Source organism: Aulostomus chinensis, chromosome 22 (assembly GCF_037954235.1).
Source record: "Aulostomus chinensis isolate RoL2024-O1b breed Wild chromosome 22, RoL_Achi_v1.0, whole genome shotgun sequence".
In the NCBI taxonomy this organism is placed as follows: domain Eukaryota; kingdom Metazoa; phylum Chordata; class Actinopteri; order Syngnathiformes; family Aulostomidae; genus Aulostomus; species Aulostomus chinensis.
In genome coordinates this window covers 11,042,278-11,057,020 of record NC_141341.1, presented here as the reverse complement: position 1 = coordinate 11,057,020, position 14,743 = coordinate 11,042,278, and the positions used below count along the sequence as shown (strand labels likewise).

The following is a 14,743-nucleotide window of genomic DNA, read 5'->3' as shown; positions in this document are numbered from 1 at the left end:
CAACTGGTAAAGCAACAGTAGCCTCCACATAATGGATTTGGCACTAGATTCACTTGATGCGAGGCCTGAATTGAAGTCAGAAGTAGTCAGGCTTTTCTCTAGATCATGGTCGCTCAAGGAGAGTGGTTAAAATCTCTGCCAGATGGGGGGAAAAAAAATTATGCATCAATATTCGAAGTATTTTTGAGGCCTAGTGATAAATTACAAAATAAGTTTAAAAAGTATGTAAATCCCATTTTGTACTTTGTACTAAGCTTTAGAAATACGTTATTTTTCGTAGTTTTATCAAGCATCAAACTGACACTTCAACCTCAGATCACCACAAGTGAAGTAAAATAAACTGGAGATGTGCAGACGGCAACACACACAAAAAAAAAAAAAAAACACCATTCAGTTTTGGCCCTGCAAAGGAAAAAGTACGGTGCCGGTTCAGAATAAATGATCCATAAAACAGACAACTAAAGTGTGTTAGTCTGTTTCCAGCAGATGTACAGCAGGAGGGATCACATGAGCCAAGCAGGACAACAAACCCTCCAGACAGGGAGACACCCCAGCAGTCACACAGATCCATCACCAGATAAGACACACACAGCAACATGTACCGTACTTTTACATTTATTAAATTATCTTCAAAACATTCAACATCATTCTGTTAATAAAAATACATTTATAAAACTCAACAAACATTACCCAAACAAACCACATGCTCAACATGAAGTTTTTTTCTATCAGCGACCATTTTGAATCTTACAAGCCCCCTGGAAGATTTTTCTGACAATAAACAATCTGAACTGTTTTATGAAGAAGTCCATCAACAGTGGAATCAATTCCTCAGAGGCTGACAGTGCCTGAGAGCCAAATAAAAACCTAAAATGTGGCCTTGTACATAAAATGTTACATTCCATGAACAGTCCTTCCATATATACATGATAAAAATAATCAAATGTGCAAAATCAGCAAATCAGTTTTTTTGGTAAACTTGCTTGGAAAAGAACAGAAATTTAAAAAAATTCTAAAATAAAATAAAAGGTCCCTGAAAACTGTGAGCTCAAGAGGAACATCTTCAGTCCTTCTGTTTACCCTTTTTGGGTGCCTTGTTGGATTTGTTGAGGATCTTCATGAGGTTTTTGGACATAAAGTAGGGCTTCTGCTGGGAACCGTCGTTGCGCTCCAAATCCTCCACTGAAAGAGTCAAACAGTGAGAAGTCTAACAGCACACATATTGTGTATAGCTTACTAATTGTTGCTGCTATGAGGTTAGATCAGATATTTTATTCAGTGTTCCAGTGTAAACACGGGAATGTGAAGGCTTCAAGACGCAGAAGAGTCGACTCACAGAAGCAGAGGAAGAGTGTATCCACACACATGTTGTACACGCTGAAGAATCCGTGAGCTATGAGGTAGCTACCAAACACCACCGTCTACAACACAACAAGGATTTACAGAAAAGCAAGACACTGCATGCTGCTGGATGACCGTAAGTGAAATCAGATGAGGGTCATTTGGACTTACAATAATTGGCATCCAGTAGTAGTTGAGGGTTTCAGAGCGGAAGGTGCTGCCTGGTAAAAGAATTCTCCCAGAGAAGAAAAAGAAGGACAAGATGCCTGGAGAAGATTGATATCGATATCAGTTAGTATCGAGAGTGGGAGACTTTGTGTTCTTGAGAAACAAAAACGGACTTCAAGCTTCGATGGCTTCTATTGGTTAAACCCAACGGATGGTTTACTGGGGGTGTTATGGTACTCACCCACTCCTCCCACCACCAGGAGCTTCCCAAAGAACAGCAGCAAGTCAGTGACTTTATCCAGTACCACCACCCTGCAGTACCACAGTACTCATGTTACGGGCTGGTCTTTACACAGACAGCAGTGCTTCATACACAGTTGAAGACCTCTTTGCTACTGCAAACACAAACCTTAAAACATTCCTCATGAGCAGCATGAAAGCATTTTTGGCTGAGACACAGAAGTTCTTCCCGTAAATGGCGATCTGTCGAGAACACAAGTTGTTTGAGGAAGAAAACTGTATACGTATACACAACAAATAATATCCAATCCATCAACAGGTACAGTACAGAGTGGCACAGCGATGGTGTGTTTGTGGTCTTGATTAGCCACTTGTTAGCCAGTGCTACCTAATGTCTGATGTGTAGAGCTCATTCTCATGCTGCTCCATAGTCATGATGATTTAAAAAAAAAAAACAACAACATTGTGCTATTTTTTGTTTTATTGTATGACGTGAGACCAGCGAGTCCAAGACACGTATCAGTCTAAGATGGAATGAAGCACAAGCTTACCATGATGTATGCGTTCCTGTTGAGGAACTTGATGAACTTCTCCAGACACCACAAGCAGCATTTCATGCAGCACAATATGAACCGAGCGACAGGATTCTGTGCAGCTGTGGCAGAGGAGCAAAAACACATATTAGTTCCTTGTCGTTTGCTGGGCTGCATTTCGGAAGCATGTACATGTTTCCCAAGAGGGAAAGCTGTAGCTGAACATGGCAAACATTCATTATCACTTAAATATGGCATCTGCCTCCATTTCCGAGAGATAGTTTACTTCCATCCCAGAGAACGAATCTTCAGACACCCTAATTACACTGCAGCTACATAATAAACAAGGTGCATGACAATGAAATGAGAAATCACAGCCTTACCTCTGGTTTTGTGGTCAATGTACTCCAGGATGATCCTCACTATCTGCACAAGGGTCAAGATCAAAGATCCGAATGCCAAAGAGCCAACATGGTACCTGACAGAGAGAAATACCTTTTACCGGTTACGAGTATCCAGCTTACACGAGTATATTGATCCTGTCCACATTTATTCACACATTCATGTGTTCCACTCACTTGTATGGATTTAATGGTGAAAGATAACGATGAGAAATTCTTCAATTTCCAAATGAACAATGAGAAAGAAGCTGACTGAAATACCGCTGAAGCAACAACAGACGATACAATGGTTGGCTGCTGAGGTCTGTTTTCAAACTAGTTTATAAAAGGACTACAGCGCCATCTAGAGGCTAAAATGGAAACTGCAGCCAACTGGCAGATGCTGTGGTCGTCATTGCTCTGGAAGGATCCATATTTCCAAATTCTCAAATTATAGACAGAAAGAGCCCTGCTACATGTACTAACACTTGGACACACATGTACGCACTCATACTTGCTCGTTGACCTACCTGAGTGTGCGTGTGAAGGAGCCACACACAGGGAACATAGGGATGTCACCAGGTTTGTTAAAGGCCCAGTAGTAGGAGGCGAAAGCACCGGCGAGTGTGCACTGCCCCAAGGCGATGACAAAGTTGACACACCAGAGAAAAGCCACAGCATTGTAGATCTGCAGGTTGAAGAGGTTTCTCTGGAAGAGACCCTCGTCATTGTATTTAATGAAGATGCAGCTCACAGAGGGGCAGCCTGGGTAATCTGAGGAGGTGAAATTCTGAGAGGGGGAGAAACCAGATAACATTTTAATCCCAATCTCTACATCCACCAGTGTCCAGTGATTCAAAGTTTGCTTTAAATTCAGTTTTACATGGAAAGACCCTGGATTATGGAGTTGTGTCCTTCGTAAAGCCCACCCACCTGGGGGTCACAGTCCTGAGTGCCATTGATTCTCCCACATTCTGGAGTCATACTGGAGTTGAGAGCCACTACTTTGTAGACGGGACCTCCTGACGTAGCCAGATATCTGCACATATCAGTTAAAGAGAAGCGCAGACACCCTGGGGTGTAGAAAGGGGTTAAAACATTTTAAACACACACACACACACACACACACACAGTGAAAGGATACAAAGCAGTGATGCCCCAATAAGCGACACACACCAGCAGGAGAACAAATGTTATCAGCGGGTACAGCAGAGATGACATCATGTGACCGATTGCCCTGCGGAGCACAAACATCAGAAGGTCACACCACTGAGGTCAAATTCAAATTCTTATACGACTGGGAACAAAATATACCTTAAAATACATTTGAGTATGTCTAAAGAATGTATTAAACAGTATATTTGATGACTGAAATATCAACAGTATGACATCATGACTCACTTGCTAGACTCCTGGATGAGGGCGATGGCAATAAGGATTCTGGTGCGCAGGAAGATGAGGGTTAGGAGAAGGATCGCCTCCACCACAGAAATGATGATCACTGAGGTAGAAGAGAGGAGACACTTTAGAGAAATAAGACAAGAAGGAGTAAAAAAAAAACAAAAAACCCAGTTCTAATTAAGCTTAACTAATAAATAGGAACTGAAATGTTACAAAGAAGATGAAATGTGAGCTGTAAGACAGCTGCAGGAAGCCAAGCCTCAAGTATGTGGATGATAACGGTTCAATCCTCTCATTTCTTCAGTTGAATTAGAGCAAGTGCACAATTTAAAAGCTGAAATACCACCAACACAGGGGAGCCTTAATTCCATAATGCATAATTTCATAAATTCAATCAATACCATAATTTCCAAAGGCTTAGATAATCCCCATCATATTTAATAAGCAATTCAAAATGATCCCTGCTTGTCTTCTGTATTGAAGTATTGCTGCTCAGCAGAGCAGACCCTGATGAAAAGGAATATTTATGATGATGAGGCCTCTAAAGTTCCAGTAAGCAGGCAAACTAAATTGATTTAAAACTGTGACTGCACCGAGAGAAAAGGTTGGTTCTAGTAAATTAACATAAACTGCTTCAATATTTCAGGTGGAAAGCATCTCATTCAGACTCACGGAAGGCCAGCCAGGTCTCTTGGACTTGCAGGTAAACATTGAAGTTGGTGGTGAAACCCACATCAGTGATGGTAGCAGACGCTCGCTTGTAGTTATCATACTCCCAGTAGCAATGCCATATCCCTTCGAGGAATACGAGAACATGGTTCATCAACACTACCACACATTACAAAGTCAAATATGTATCAAACACAGGAGGAGCCAGAAATCAACTCCGTGTGTCACTCTGTCATTCAGGTACTCCACAAATGAGTCAACAGGGAGCTCAAATCACGACCAAACCTCTAGTAATGTTAATTCTAAGAGTTTGCAGTAAGGAGGTTTACCATAAGCCCCAGTGCCCAAGACTCCTATGATGAGCACCCACACCATGACTGGAGCGGTGAACCTCAGCAGCAGCAAGAAGAGCATACTGACCACCATGGCTATCACCAGCCCCCTGAGAGAGGGAGGGAGAACGGAGGGGTGGGACAAAAACGGGTTAAACGTAACAGCAGAGATAGAAGTCGAAGCTTGCAAAGAAATCTGAGAGATGAAAAGTGTGACCTTGTGTAAGAATGTAATATACAACAATGTTTTAAACTGTATGATCAGTAAAACACACCAAAATACTGCATTGGTTTTTATCTTTGAGTTCAGCTCTGTACTGTACATTGCACTCTAACATTGTCTGATGTGAAACTCCGTTTTCAATAAGTTACTTTAAACATTTCGGATCAATTTCTATACGTTTGTCAAGAGGTGGCAGTGTAGTTCTACATGCCAACTCACAGGAGGATCCACGGCCATGACGACGCAAAATCCTCAAAGATTCGAACTCCAATCTCGCGGGCGTTGAAGCCATTCACGATGTCCCTGATGAGGACAGAAGACAAGACAACAAGATGAGTCTGACCACAGTGAACTGCAAAGGAGACACTATCTCCTACTGCTAATTTCAAGCATTTATTTAAAGCATAAGCTGCTACAATGGAAGCAGTGCTAAGGAAACAGATAAAGCAACTATTATTTAACATCAGTGGCCATCAGTCAAAGGTCATTGGTATTCTAGGCCAATTTTCTCCCCTCTACATTTCTAAAAAACACAAACAGAGCAAGAAAAAACAAAAGATAGCAATCAACCCCCGAACACTGAGACAAGAGAGAGAAAAAGAAGCATTTTATTTTTTCTGCAGACTACAAGAAAAAGTCCCAGGAGAGTATTTTAAGTGACCTCTAATTTATTTTGCATTGACAGCAACAGGAGCAACTACACTAATGGTCGACACAAAAACTCACGAAGCCACCAACCCTGTTCTGCCGATGAGGAGGAGAAAACATCAGGATTATTAATGTGTTTTTACTGGTGTGGTTATCAGTGATTTAACCGTGACTGCCTGGCTCTATGAGTGAAAAAGTAATTTTGCTTTCTAGACATCACTTGAGCACAGAGATCAGCAGTATCTTACTCGGTGCCGTTCCTGATGAGGCTGACAGTGTCATTGATGGAGGGGGGCAAGCCTTGAATGTTGGAGAACTCTTCAGGAATGTTCCCCAAAGCGGAGATATCTGGCAAACATCTCCCCAGCACTAAACGTGAGAGAAAAATACAATCAGCTTGAAAAGGATTAAATCATCACATATTCTCTTTGCATCACTAGCCACTATTAACTGGACAAACAAGGATAATAAAGTCCTAGTGACCTTTCACCCCTAAAGTGTTTGAAGATCATCCTGCACAAGAGCCATTCCACTCACCAGGTGTAGTGGGAATAGTGAAGAAAGGACACAGCTCCTTTTCCACGATGTCTTTAACAGACTGAAAGAATAATAGTACCTTGTGATTAAAATAGAAGTCACCTTTGATGACTAGGTTACAGACCAAACATTTCAAATTTCATACAGAATAATAAACGTAAAGTTGCAGAGATGGAGACACACATGCCAGCAGAATTAGACTTACAAACTCAGTCGTTGTCAGGTTTAAGGACGGCACACAGAGGCTTTGCTGGAAAACATCTGCTGGTTTCGAAAAATATGACTGTAATCCCACAGCCGTGAAATTAGTGGGACAACTTTCCACACATACCTGTGGAGAATGAAGATGGAAGATTATTTCACTGATAGAACAGTAAAATGCTAGGTAGCCCCCCCCCCCCCCCCCGGTTTTACCTGCGTGGTGGGGCACTGGAAACCATTAAGAACCGATGCCATCACATTGACAGACGTGGCACATTTGAGAATGTCGAGGTAAAGCAGATTGGGTCGGTTTCTGAGGAAGACAGGAGTTGACAGGAGTTAGCTTACTGGTATTTAAGGTGTACTGTACAATAAGATTTATAATACATGCAAGTGAGAATTAATTACTGATTGGGTTCAATGCCACAGAACCATCCAGTCGAGTTCCTTGGATAAAGAACATGTCTTGGATCTCCATAGAGCCACGCTGACAGAAACAACAAACACACGTTCAAATAAATAGAGGTAAGAGCTCACAACAAGTGATGACATGTACGCTAAGGAAAAGTTGGGCATTTACACACTTATGTTTGACGTCGACAGATGGTTCCACTTCTGTTAACACTAAAACTGTACAATAATTGTGTTTTGTGGGGAGGATTTTTAAGTAAGTCTGGCACTAGTGTGCTCTGGTTGAGGTAAGTGAACGTGATTTTACCCTGCAGATTTGAGAATTTTACATCCGTTGCAACTACAAACGTATTTCACAGAGGAACCGTATGGCTGAAATTATGCCCAACAAGGAGCATCTTCTAAAACCACTGGAGAGCACAACCCTCCCTCAGACAGGAGCGTGTTTTGACAGCTTCTCATTTACTGTAATTGAATCCATTACAAACTAAAAGTTAAATCAATTCTCAAAAGCTAATAAAAGTTACTTGACTTTGACAACTCGTTGTTGCGCATACGCAAACCCAAAAGCAAGTGAATTCCTTGGCTCCAAGCACTCTTCCTCATACTCATAATGTCGTAAATGATTGTGTTAGTGGGAGATATCTCACTTCACTCTACTCTATCAGCTCTGGCCAGTAGATTAACCCACTTAGCCAACGACTCCTGTTGGACTGCATCGAGTGAAGGAAATGGGACGCGCTCAGCCAGTGGCTCTATTACTTGGGTCTGTTGACTTTAGATAAGGGCCGTGCGTGTTGGAATGAGGTTAATGACAAGTAATAAGGAGCTGCTGACTCACATTCACATTGAACCACTGTCAACTTAATTTCAACAACTCTACATGTTAAAGCAGAGTTAGCTCTACTTAAGTATGCAACTTAAGGGTTGTTTGTGATAGTTAACGAGAAAAAAATAAATAAAAATCCAAGTCTAGCTTCAGATGTAAATGAGAATTATAAAAGTGCTAAAATTTCAGCTCAGCTGGAGCTAAACGGAGCCTTGTATATATGAGGGTTACTTTGAGATGACGATGTTTTCTCCCTCCTGCATCCAGTCCAGGAAAAAAAAAGGCCTGTTTACTTTCAAACCTTCAAGCACATTGTTTGTTAAAAATCTACCTCTTCTTTATCCAGCAGGATCCTAAATAATCCAAAAATACTTTGATTTGAGTTGAAATACCTCTGGATCAGCGCTGTCATAGAAGAGCACTGCTTTCATATACCCTGAAATTTTCAAGGTTGTTTTTAGCTTAAATCAAAGTGTTGTGGACAATTGTGCACATGGTTGGGTAAAGAAGACCTGGATTTTACCAAATGATGGACTTGAGAATTTGTAAACTGATGTTTTTGGGTAGTTTTGCTGTTGTTTTGTTGCTGTAGTTAGAATAGTTGCCATCAGCTTCAAGTTTGTTATATGAGTACTTGGAAGGCAACTGCATACACTTTTTTTGGGTGATATATTACACTGAGTCACTAAACAGAACCAGAATGGACAAGAGGAGGTATCGTAGTGAACACAGAGAGGCGTTTTAGTGTGAAAACATGGTGGAAACAAAAGGAAAAAAAAGTGTGGTGCTCTCAGGGTTCTCTCACCTAAAATTCCAACTGCGATATAGCCCAGGATAACTGCCATAAACAGGACACAGCAGATTATATCAGTGCACCCTCTGATGGAAGAGAGAGACAGCAAGGCATCAGTGAGCTATCCGACCTTTGCACTGGTTGACCATCAGGGGAGACTAGTTAGTGGACAATGAGACAGATTCACCTTTTCTTTATGGGTCCATTGAAGGTCGGATCATACTGTGCAGCCTCTCCTGGACAAAGAGCAGTAAACACCAAGTCAGTGGACATCATGGTGTACATACATCATTTGTGTATGTATCATACGCATCAATGACATTTGCTGGTGGTGACATACTGGCACTGTGTCACATTTATCAGCAACTTCCTTGTTTTTGATTTCAAACAATGTCACAATAGTTTATCACTTGGTTTTGCAACAGCAATTAACCTTCAATTATATCTCAAAATGTGTGTGTGTGTGTGTACTGTAAAAATGTGTTCCCGAGCAATGTGCCGTCTTGTGCCCTTTTAGAGTTAATGAATTACCGTGCAAACCTAACAGGGACAACTCTTACAGACAAGGAAGAATTGTTTCTATGGGCGTGTTGCTTCATAATATAACTTCTCTAACAGTTGAAGGAAATAAATATTTCAGGTTTGCTTCCTGGACCAAAGAAAATGAGTAATTCAGGAATAAGTCAGATGAAAACAACAACAATAACAGGTATGACAAGTGGTTTTCATTAATAAGACAGTCATAGTTCCTGATATTCCACTCAACGTGCAGTCGCGGAAAAGAAAGTGGAAATGAGAAGAATCAAACACACACACTAACAGCTCAGGGTTATTTGAATTAAATTTGAATGATGTTTTTGGAGGAGGGAAGTCCTTCATTCAACATTTGGTTTTCTATAGGAAAGCAAGGGCTGAAGCATAATGGTTCTTCAGTGTGGATTTAAGCCTCCGCGCTGAAATTAAAATGTGGTCTTCTTTTTGTATGCAATTTCTTTTGTACCCTGCATATTTACAGATGGTTCACATATAATACTGACTGAATTAAACTGATCTTAATTCAGCGAGCATCTTCTAGAAGTGCAGAAGCTGTAGCACGTGATGCAATTAAGATTTTGGGTGCTGTTGTTCTAAAGTTATGTTCTTGGTTCCTAGCTGACACATTTGATCCGGTTTATCTCTGTTAAAGATCGCCAGATGCAATGATTTCCTGGTTCGTCCGAGACGGGTTTATCGAAGAGATCTGATGCCAGTTTGTGCAGTGGGTCATATCTGGCTGTTAGTTTTGCCTCAGAAGTAGTGGTGAGGACATGGCGGAGGTTACAACTCTGTGTGATGTCACCAGGAAACAAGAGGATGAATGAGAAGTTGGAGCTGTTTTTGACTGAGCGTGTGGGGATTGGGAAATAGATTCATGCTAATAATAAGAATGACCGTGTTTTAACAATGCAGTTGTGAATAATAAGACCTTTTATATTGCTTGATTTTCAAATTTTGATCCTATTTGCATAATTTCCTTTTATTACATTTAAGTTATCGGTCCAACTGATCACCAGGTGGAGGCTGATGAGGGAGTAAAGCCACTGATCGACTGACTCACAGCTGTTTATGTCATTATTTCTGAAGAAGAAATACAGAACAAAATAATCCATCACTCCTTGAGCCAGCTGGAGCTCTATGGGTGTGACATTAGCAGGAAGAAGTGACTAATTATTTCTCATAGCAGTTTGTGCTAAATGATGACAGTGACAGTCATGTGATCAGGGATGATCACGCGGTGTCAACACTGCCAGTAGCCCGTCACATCAGCTTCTCTGACTAGGATGCAAATCTTCAAACAGAGTCTACTGAACATGCTAGTAGCGGTTCATGTGGGTGAGTACCAGACTGAGTCTAACCAAAGGAATAACCCACAGAATGATGGCAGAGCAGCAGATGCTACCTTACATCTTGAATGAAGAGAATTCTCCCCTCAATTAAAACCTTTAAAACATTTCCGATCTGATTTGGATTATGGGGCAGCACAGTAATTAGCACTGTCGCCTCACAGCAAGAAGATACCGGGTTCTCGGGTCTTTGTGCTGGGATAGGCTCCAGCCCCCCCAAGACGCTTAACAGGATAAGCAGTAGAAAATGGATGGATGGATTTGGATTATATGTCAACAGATGAACAAAAACAACACACACACCTCAATATATGTCATTGTCTTTGTGTTCATCAGCAATTTCCTAAAACTTCCCTCCAAGTGGAACTTTTCTCAACTAAGGGAACCTGTTGGTCAGGCCCTGGAAGTATCAGATTTCTGCTCTGCTGGGAGACTGCTGTGTGTTGTGTGTAAATGACATCTGCCCACTAAAGACCTTTCAGGTTTTACATCCTTGTAAAAGCTGCAGGAAAGCTTGAGAAGTGTTAAACTTTGGACCGCAGACATACGAGCTGAACAGCATTTTAGAGTTCAGTTTTAGAAGATAAGCGCTCACTCCTCCTCAGACCCTGGTCTGGGACACATTTGACCACGTATCGCTCAGTGCAAATGTTTTCTCAAGCATTTCTGACAAGGAAGTCACAGGGAAAAAAAAACCCCATCAAATCAGGATGTGTGGGTTGTTTTGGTAACATACATGTATAATAGTTCCTGACACTGCTTGTTGTTGTCCGATCTGCCCCGTGTTTCAAAAATCTGGTGCTTGAATGATGTGACACTGTAGTGAAGGTGATGTGAGGAAATCTGAACACAAGTGGTCAGATGGACACACGTGGAGATGCACGACAAGACGTACAGCATCAGGCCTCATTAATTTGTTCTTGCAGTCAGAATGTTGGGTTGTTTTGTTTTGTCCTTTTTTTTTTTTAAAACTCTGTTTAGTCTTACAGACAGGAAGATAAGCCTGATGACGGTAACTCCTTGGTCCTGACATCTTGTCTACCTCTTATTACTGTCAATCTAATAGCAAAAATGAATTTCAAATATTACAGGAAGGAAGCAGGCTGTGCTTCCTGCCTGTAAGACTAAACTGAGGGCTAAAAAGTGTACTTACACTAAGCAAACTTAAAAACTGTGTTTCATTGTAAACCTTCTTTATATTTTAGAGGCAAAAGAAATGAAAATTTAGTTAATTGGTAACCTGCAGTCGACCCTCCCAGTAGAAGTGAACAAAGTGGCTGAAAATATGAGGGTAAAGGTCAAATCAATTCAAGAGTCTGATTGATTTGCTTGTTGAAACTTTAGCATGAGTGAATAACGTCTGTGGAAGCAGCTCAGAACAAAAGAACAGATTTCCTGTCACTATAACTATGGACGGGGAAGCGATCCCAGCAAGTTCACTTTTTGACTTTCAAAAAGTAAAATTAAATCCTTTGCAGAAGATGGAGGAGGTAGCATTTGTGATCCTTTCTAACCTCGCTGTTTTTGCTGTGAAACCTCCAAAAAACTATGGCATTTTAATTGACAGCAAAACCTTGATTTTTGTTTTTAGCTGTATTCACTAGCTTATGTGTTGCCTCAAGCAGCATTAACACATAGTTTACTCAATAATTTGCAACAGATTCTGCAGAAGTGACTCATTTCCCAACTCTGCATGTCTACACATTCTAAGACAGAAATAAACCTTAAATTAGGAAACAACTTTGAACGTAGAAACAAAACGTGGTTATATTTTACAAGAGCTGCCATGTTTTTGCCCAATAAAGTTACTCAAAAGCATGTGGTCTGAAACCGTCGATTTGAGGGGTGGCGCTTGGAACCGTGGTGTGAAGATGACAGTTTCCACACCACCACCACCATGAGTACACCGTCAACACCAGTGTTGTTCTCATGTGTTATTTGAGTAGAGATGAAATCCAAATCATACTGACATCCAAGGAGGGTTTGTTTACTGAAGCCTCCCTAACTGTCAATACACATGCGACTCCATCAAGACTTCAAACAGCACTAAGAATAACACGGGCGCAGAAAACAGAGAGACGAGACAGGAGTGCAGGACCGTCATCGTATTGTTGCAATCGTCGCAAACAAAGATGATCCACTTGATCCCAACTTGAATCTTTTTCCCCCCACCACTCCAGTTTTCTGGTCTGGTTCATTTGTTTCACTGAGGTTAATGATGATGAGATTTTTAGAAGTTGGGTTTAGGTCAGCATTTATGTATTAAGCAGTGGTGCAACACTCACAAGATCTCGCAAAAGCTGCAGAGAAGCATCACCTGTGATTCATCCATCCAATCAATAAATAAATAAACACAAATGGGAATCTGCAATCGCCACAATACACCTTTAGACAAAAAAAAAAAAGAAGCTGAAAGCATTTTAGTCATTAGGATTTTCCTCTAGCCTGTATTTTTAGGGCTGCTTGTACCACTTCAAAAATCTGTTGATGGACATTTTCTGAAATGTCATTGTCTAACCGAATAAATAAATAAATAAATTATCAGCAACAAAAGTCACAGGTTTTGAAAACACCTTTGTAAATATTAGCAGTCTAACGAACATATCAATACATGAAATCATCATAGTCCTCGGTTATTGTTGCGTCTGACGCCATTTCATATATGAGCCATCACTGGAAACGGTGATGACGCGTTTAGTGAATGGATACTGAAGTCTTTCTTCTTCAGGTTAAGGACGTTTTGCTTCAGTTAGACGTAAACTGTGATGATACTAAAGTGGCTTGTGAACCATTAACTTATTAACCTTAACTTAACCCATTCTGCAAACCTTGACATTTCAGTATCAACCAATTAGCTCAAGTTTCTTCTTTGCACATCAGCTGTTTTTACAATGAGGGAACAATACAGTAAATATGTGATTTTTGGACTTTTCAAAAATATTCTGATAATAAAACATTACTTCTTCTAATGTGAAATGTTTACACGTGTTTTTCACAATATCTTTTAAATCCTCTAAAAGACGATATCGACTTTAAGAGTATAGACCAGATCAATTTGGAATGGAGAGCAATTTGGTAAATTAAGATAAAACTATAACATGAGATTTTTTTTTTAAATAAATTTTTTAGAGATTTTTTAAAGCTGAGTCAAATAGTTGGAAGCAGCTATCGAATATATTTGAACTCAGCTCATGTCAATTAGTCCCTTCCCACAATGGTCAACATTTCTGCGATAACAAAAGGAAAAGAAAAAAAAGGATAAACTTCTCCTGCGACTCTTCACGTACATAAAAGTAAATAAAAAAATATTAAAGTAACGTGAAACTCGAGTTTGTGTCGCAGCAACGTTTCTCCGCGGTAACGGCGGCGTCAACTCACCGTACACCGACTTCGGTTCCGACTCCACTTTTTTACCCATATTTCCTCCGCCTGGCTGAGATAAAAGCTCTTCGTATCAAGTAACGTTAAAACTTTAAAAGCTAAAAAGAAATTTAAAATTTAAAAAAAAAATAACAACGACTGGAGGCTTTAAAAACAGCAGCGGCGCGGGCGAGCTGACATAATAATGCAGTTTTAAAAAATCTTTTTTTTTCTTTTCCTCCCAGCAGTTGTAACCAGGCAGTGACGTCACGGGCGCACCTGTTGATGGATGAGCACCTGCACCTCCCGTCAAAGATCGTGTGTCGTCAAAAGAGTCACTTCTCTTCTGTGAAAGTTCCTCGAGTGACGAAGGGATGACGTATTTTTGTAGGCCACCATGGGTTCCCTCGTTTAATGAGATGAGATTTTTACTTCTTTTTTTTTGAAGATCAGTGGCAAACAATTTTTTTTTTTTAACAAAAGTACAGTTACTTGGCCACTTGTTAGCAACTGCTGGTTAAACCCTTCAAAACTCCTGGTGGTATTAGCTGATATTTAAGATATCTTAAACTAGTATACCTTATTTCACACATTTGTCTTAAAAAAAAAAACCAAAAAACATTAAAACCAAATCCCTTAGACCTGAAACAAAGGGAACCAGATGTTGAACAACCAGGTTTTAGAACTCATTCTTACAGAAATCTTTTAAACATGAGGTTTGTCTCATAAGGTTCTAATTAACAAACAGACGCTTTAATATAGAGCTTAATTATATGATTTGTAAATTTTGCGGT

The 14,743-nt window shown here is 40.4% G+C and overlaps 1 protein-coding gene across 2 annotated transcripts; it reads right to left on the bottom strand.

The window, feature by feature from the left end:
- Nucleotides 1-585: 585 nt before the first annotated feature.
- Nucleotides 586-14,262, bottom strand: slc44a4 (solute carrier family 44 member 4). 2 transcript variants are annotated; one of them, XM_086192565.1, is made up of 22 exons: nt 13,968-14,262; nt 8,894-8,942; nt 8,719-8,792; nt 7,082-7,160; nt 6,887-6,986; nt 6,678-6,803; nt 6,473-6,533; nt 6,184-6,304; nt 5,507-5,590; nt 5,062-5,174; nt 4,736-4,858; nt 4,064-4,163; nt 3,807-3,899; nt 3,596-3,701; nt 3,193-3,452; nt 2,666-2,760; nt 2,301-2,404; nt 1,919-1,992; nt 1,751-1,821; nt 1,513-1,607; nt 1,337-1,421; nt 586-1,182 (listed from the first exon to the last, which is right to left on the bottom strand). In XM_086192565.1, the coding sequence occupies exons 1-22, from the start codon at nt 14,005-14,007 to the stop codon at nt 1,064-1,066; spliced, it is 2,172 nt and encodes a 723-aa protein (XP_086048691.1). In that variant the 5' UTR covers nt 14,008-14,262; the 3' UTR covers nt 586-1,063. The 2 variants fall into 2 exon arrangements, with proteins under 2 accessions (XP_086048691.1, XP_086048692.1); XM_086192566.1 differs by lacking the exons at nt 7,082-7,160; nt 13,968-14,262 and having other exon boundaries at nt 8,894-8,935.
- Nucleotides 14,263-14,743: the final 481 nt, after the last annotated feature.

What these genes read in the sequence shown, in the direction of transcription:
- slc44a4 (XM_086192565.1), bottom strand. Translation starts at nt 14,007, where the DNA reads ATGGGTAAAAAAGTGGAGTCGGAACCGAAGTCGGTGTACG. An exon ending in CTCAGGACTGTGACCCCCAG is followed by an intron (nt 3,453 to 3,595) that starts GTGGGTGGGCTT and finishes TCCCCCTCTCAG; the next exon opens with AATTTCACCTCCTCAGATTA. An exon ending in CTCATGAGGAATGTTTTAAG is followed by an intron (nt 1,822 to 1,918) that starts GTTTGTGTTTGC and finishes GTGGTACTGCAG; the next exon opens with GGTGGTGGTACTGGATAAAG.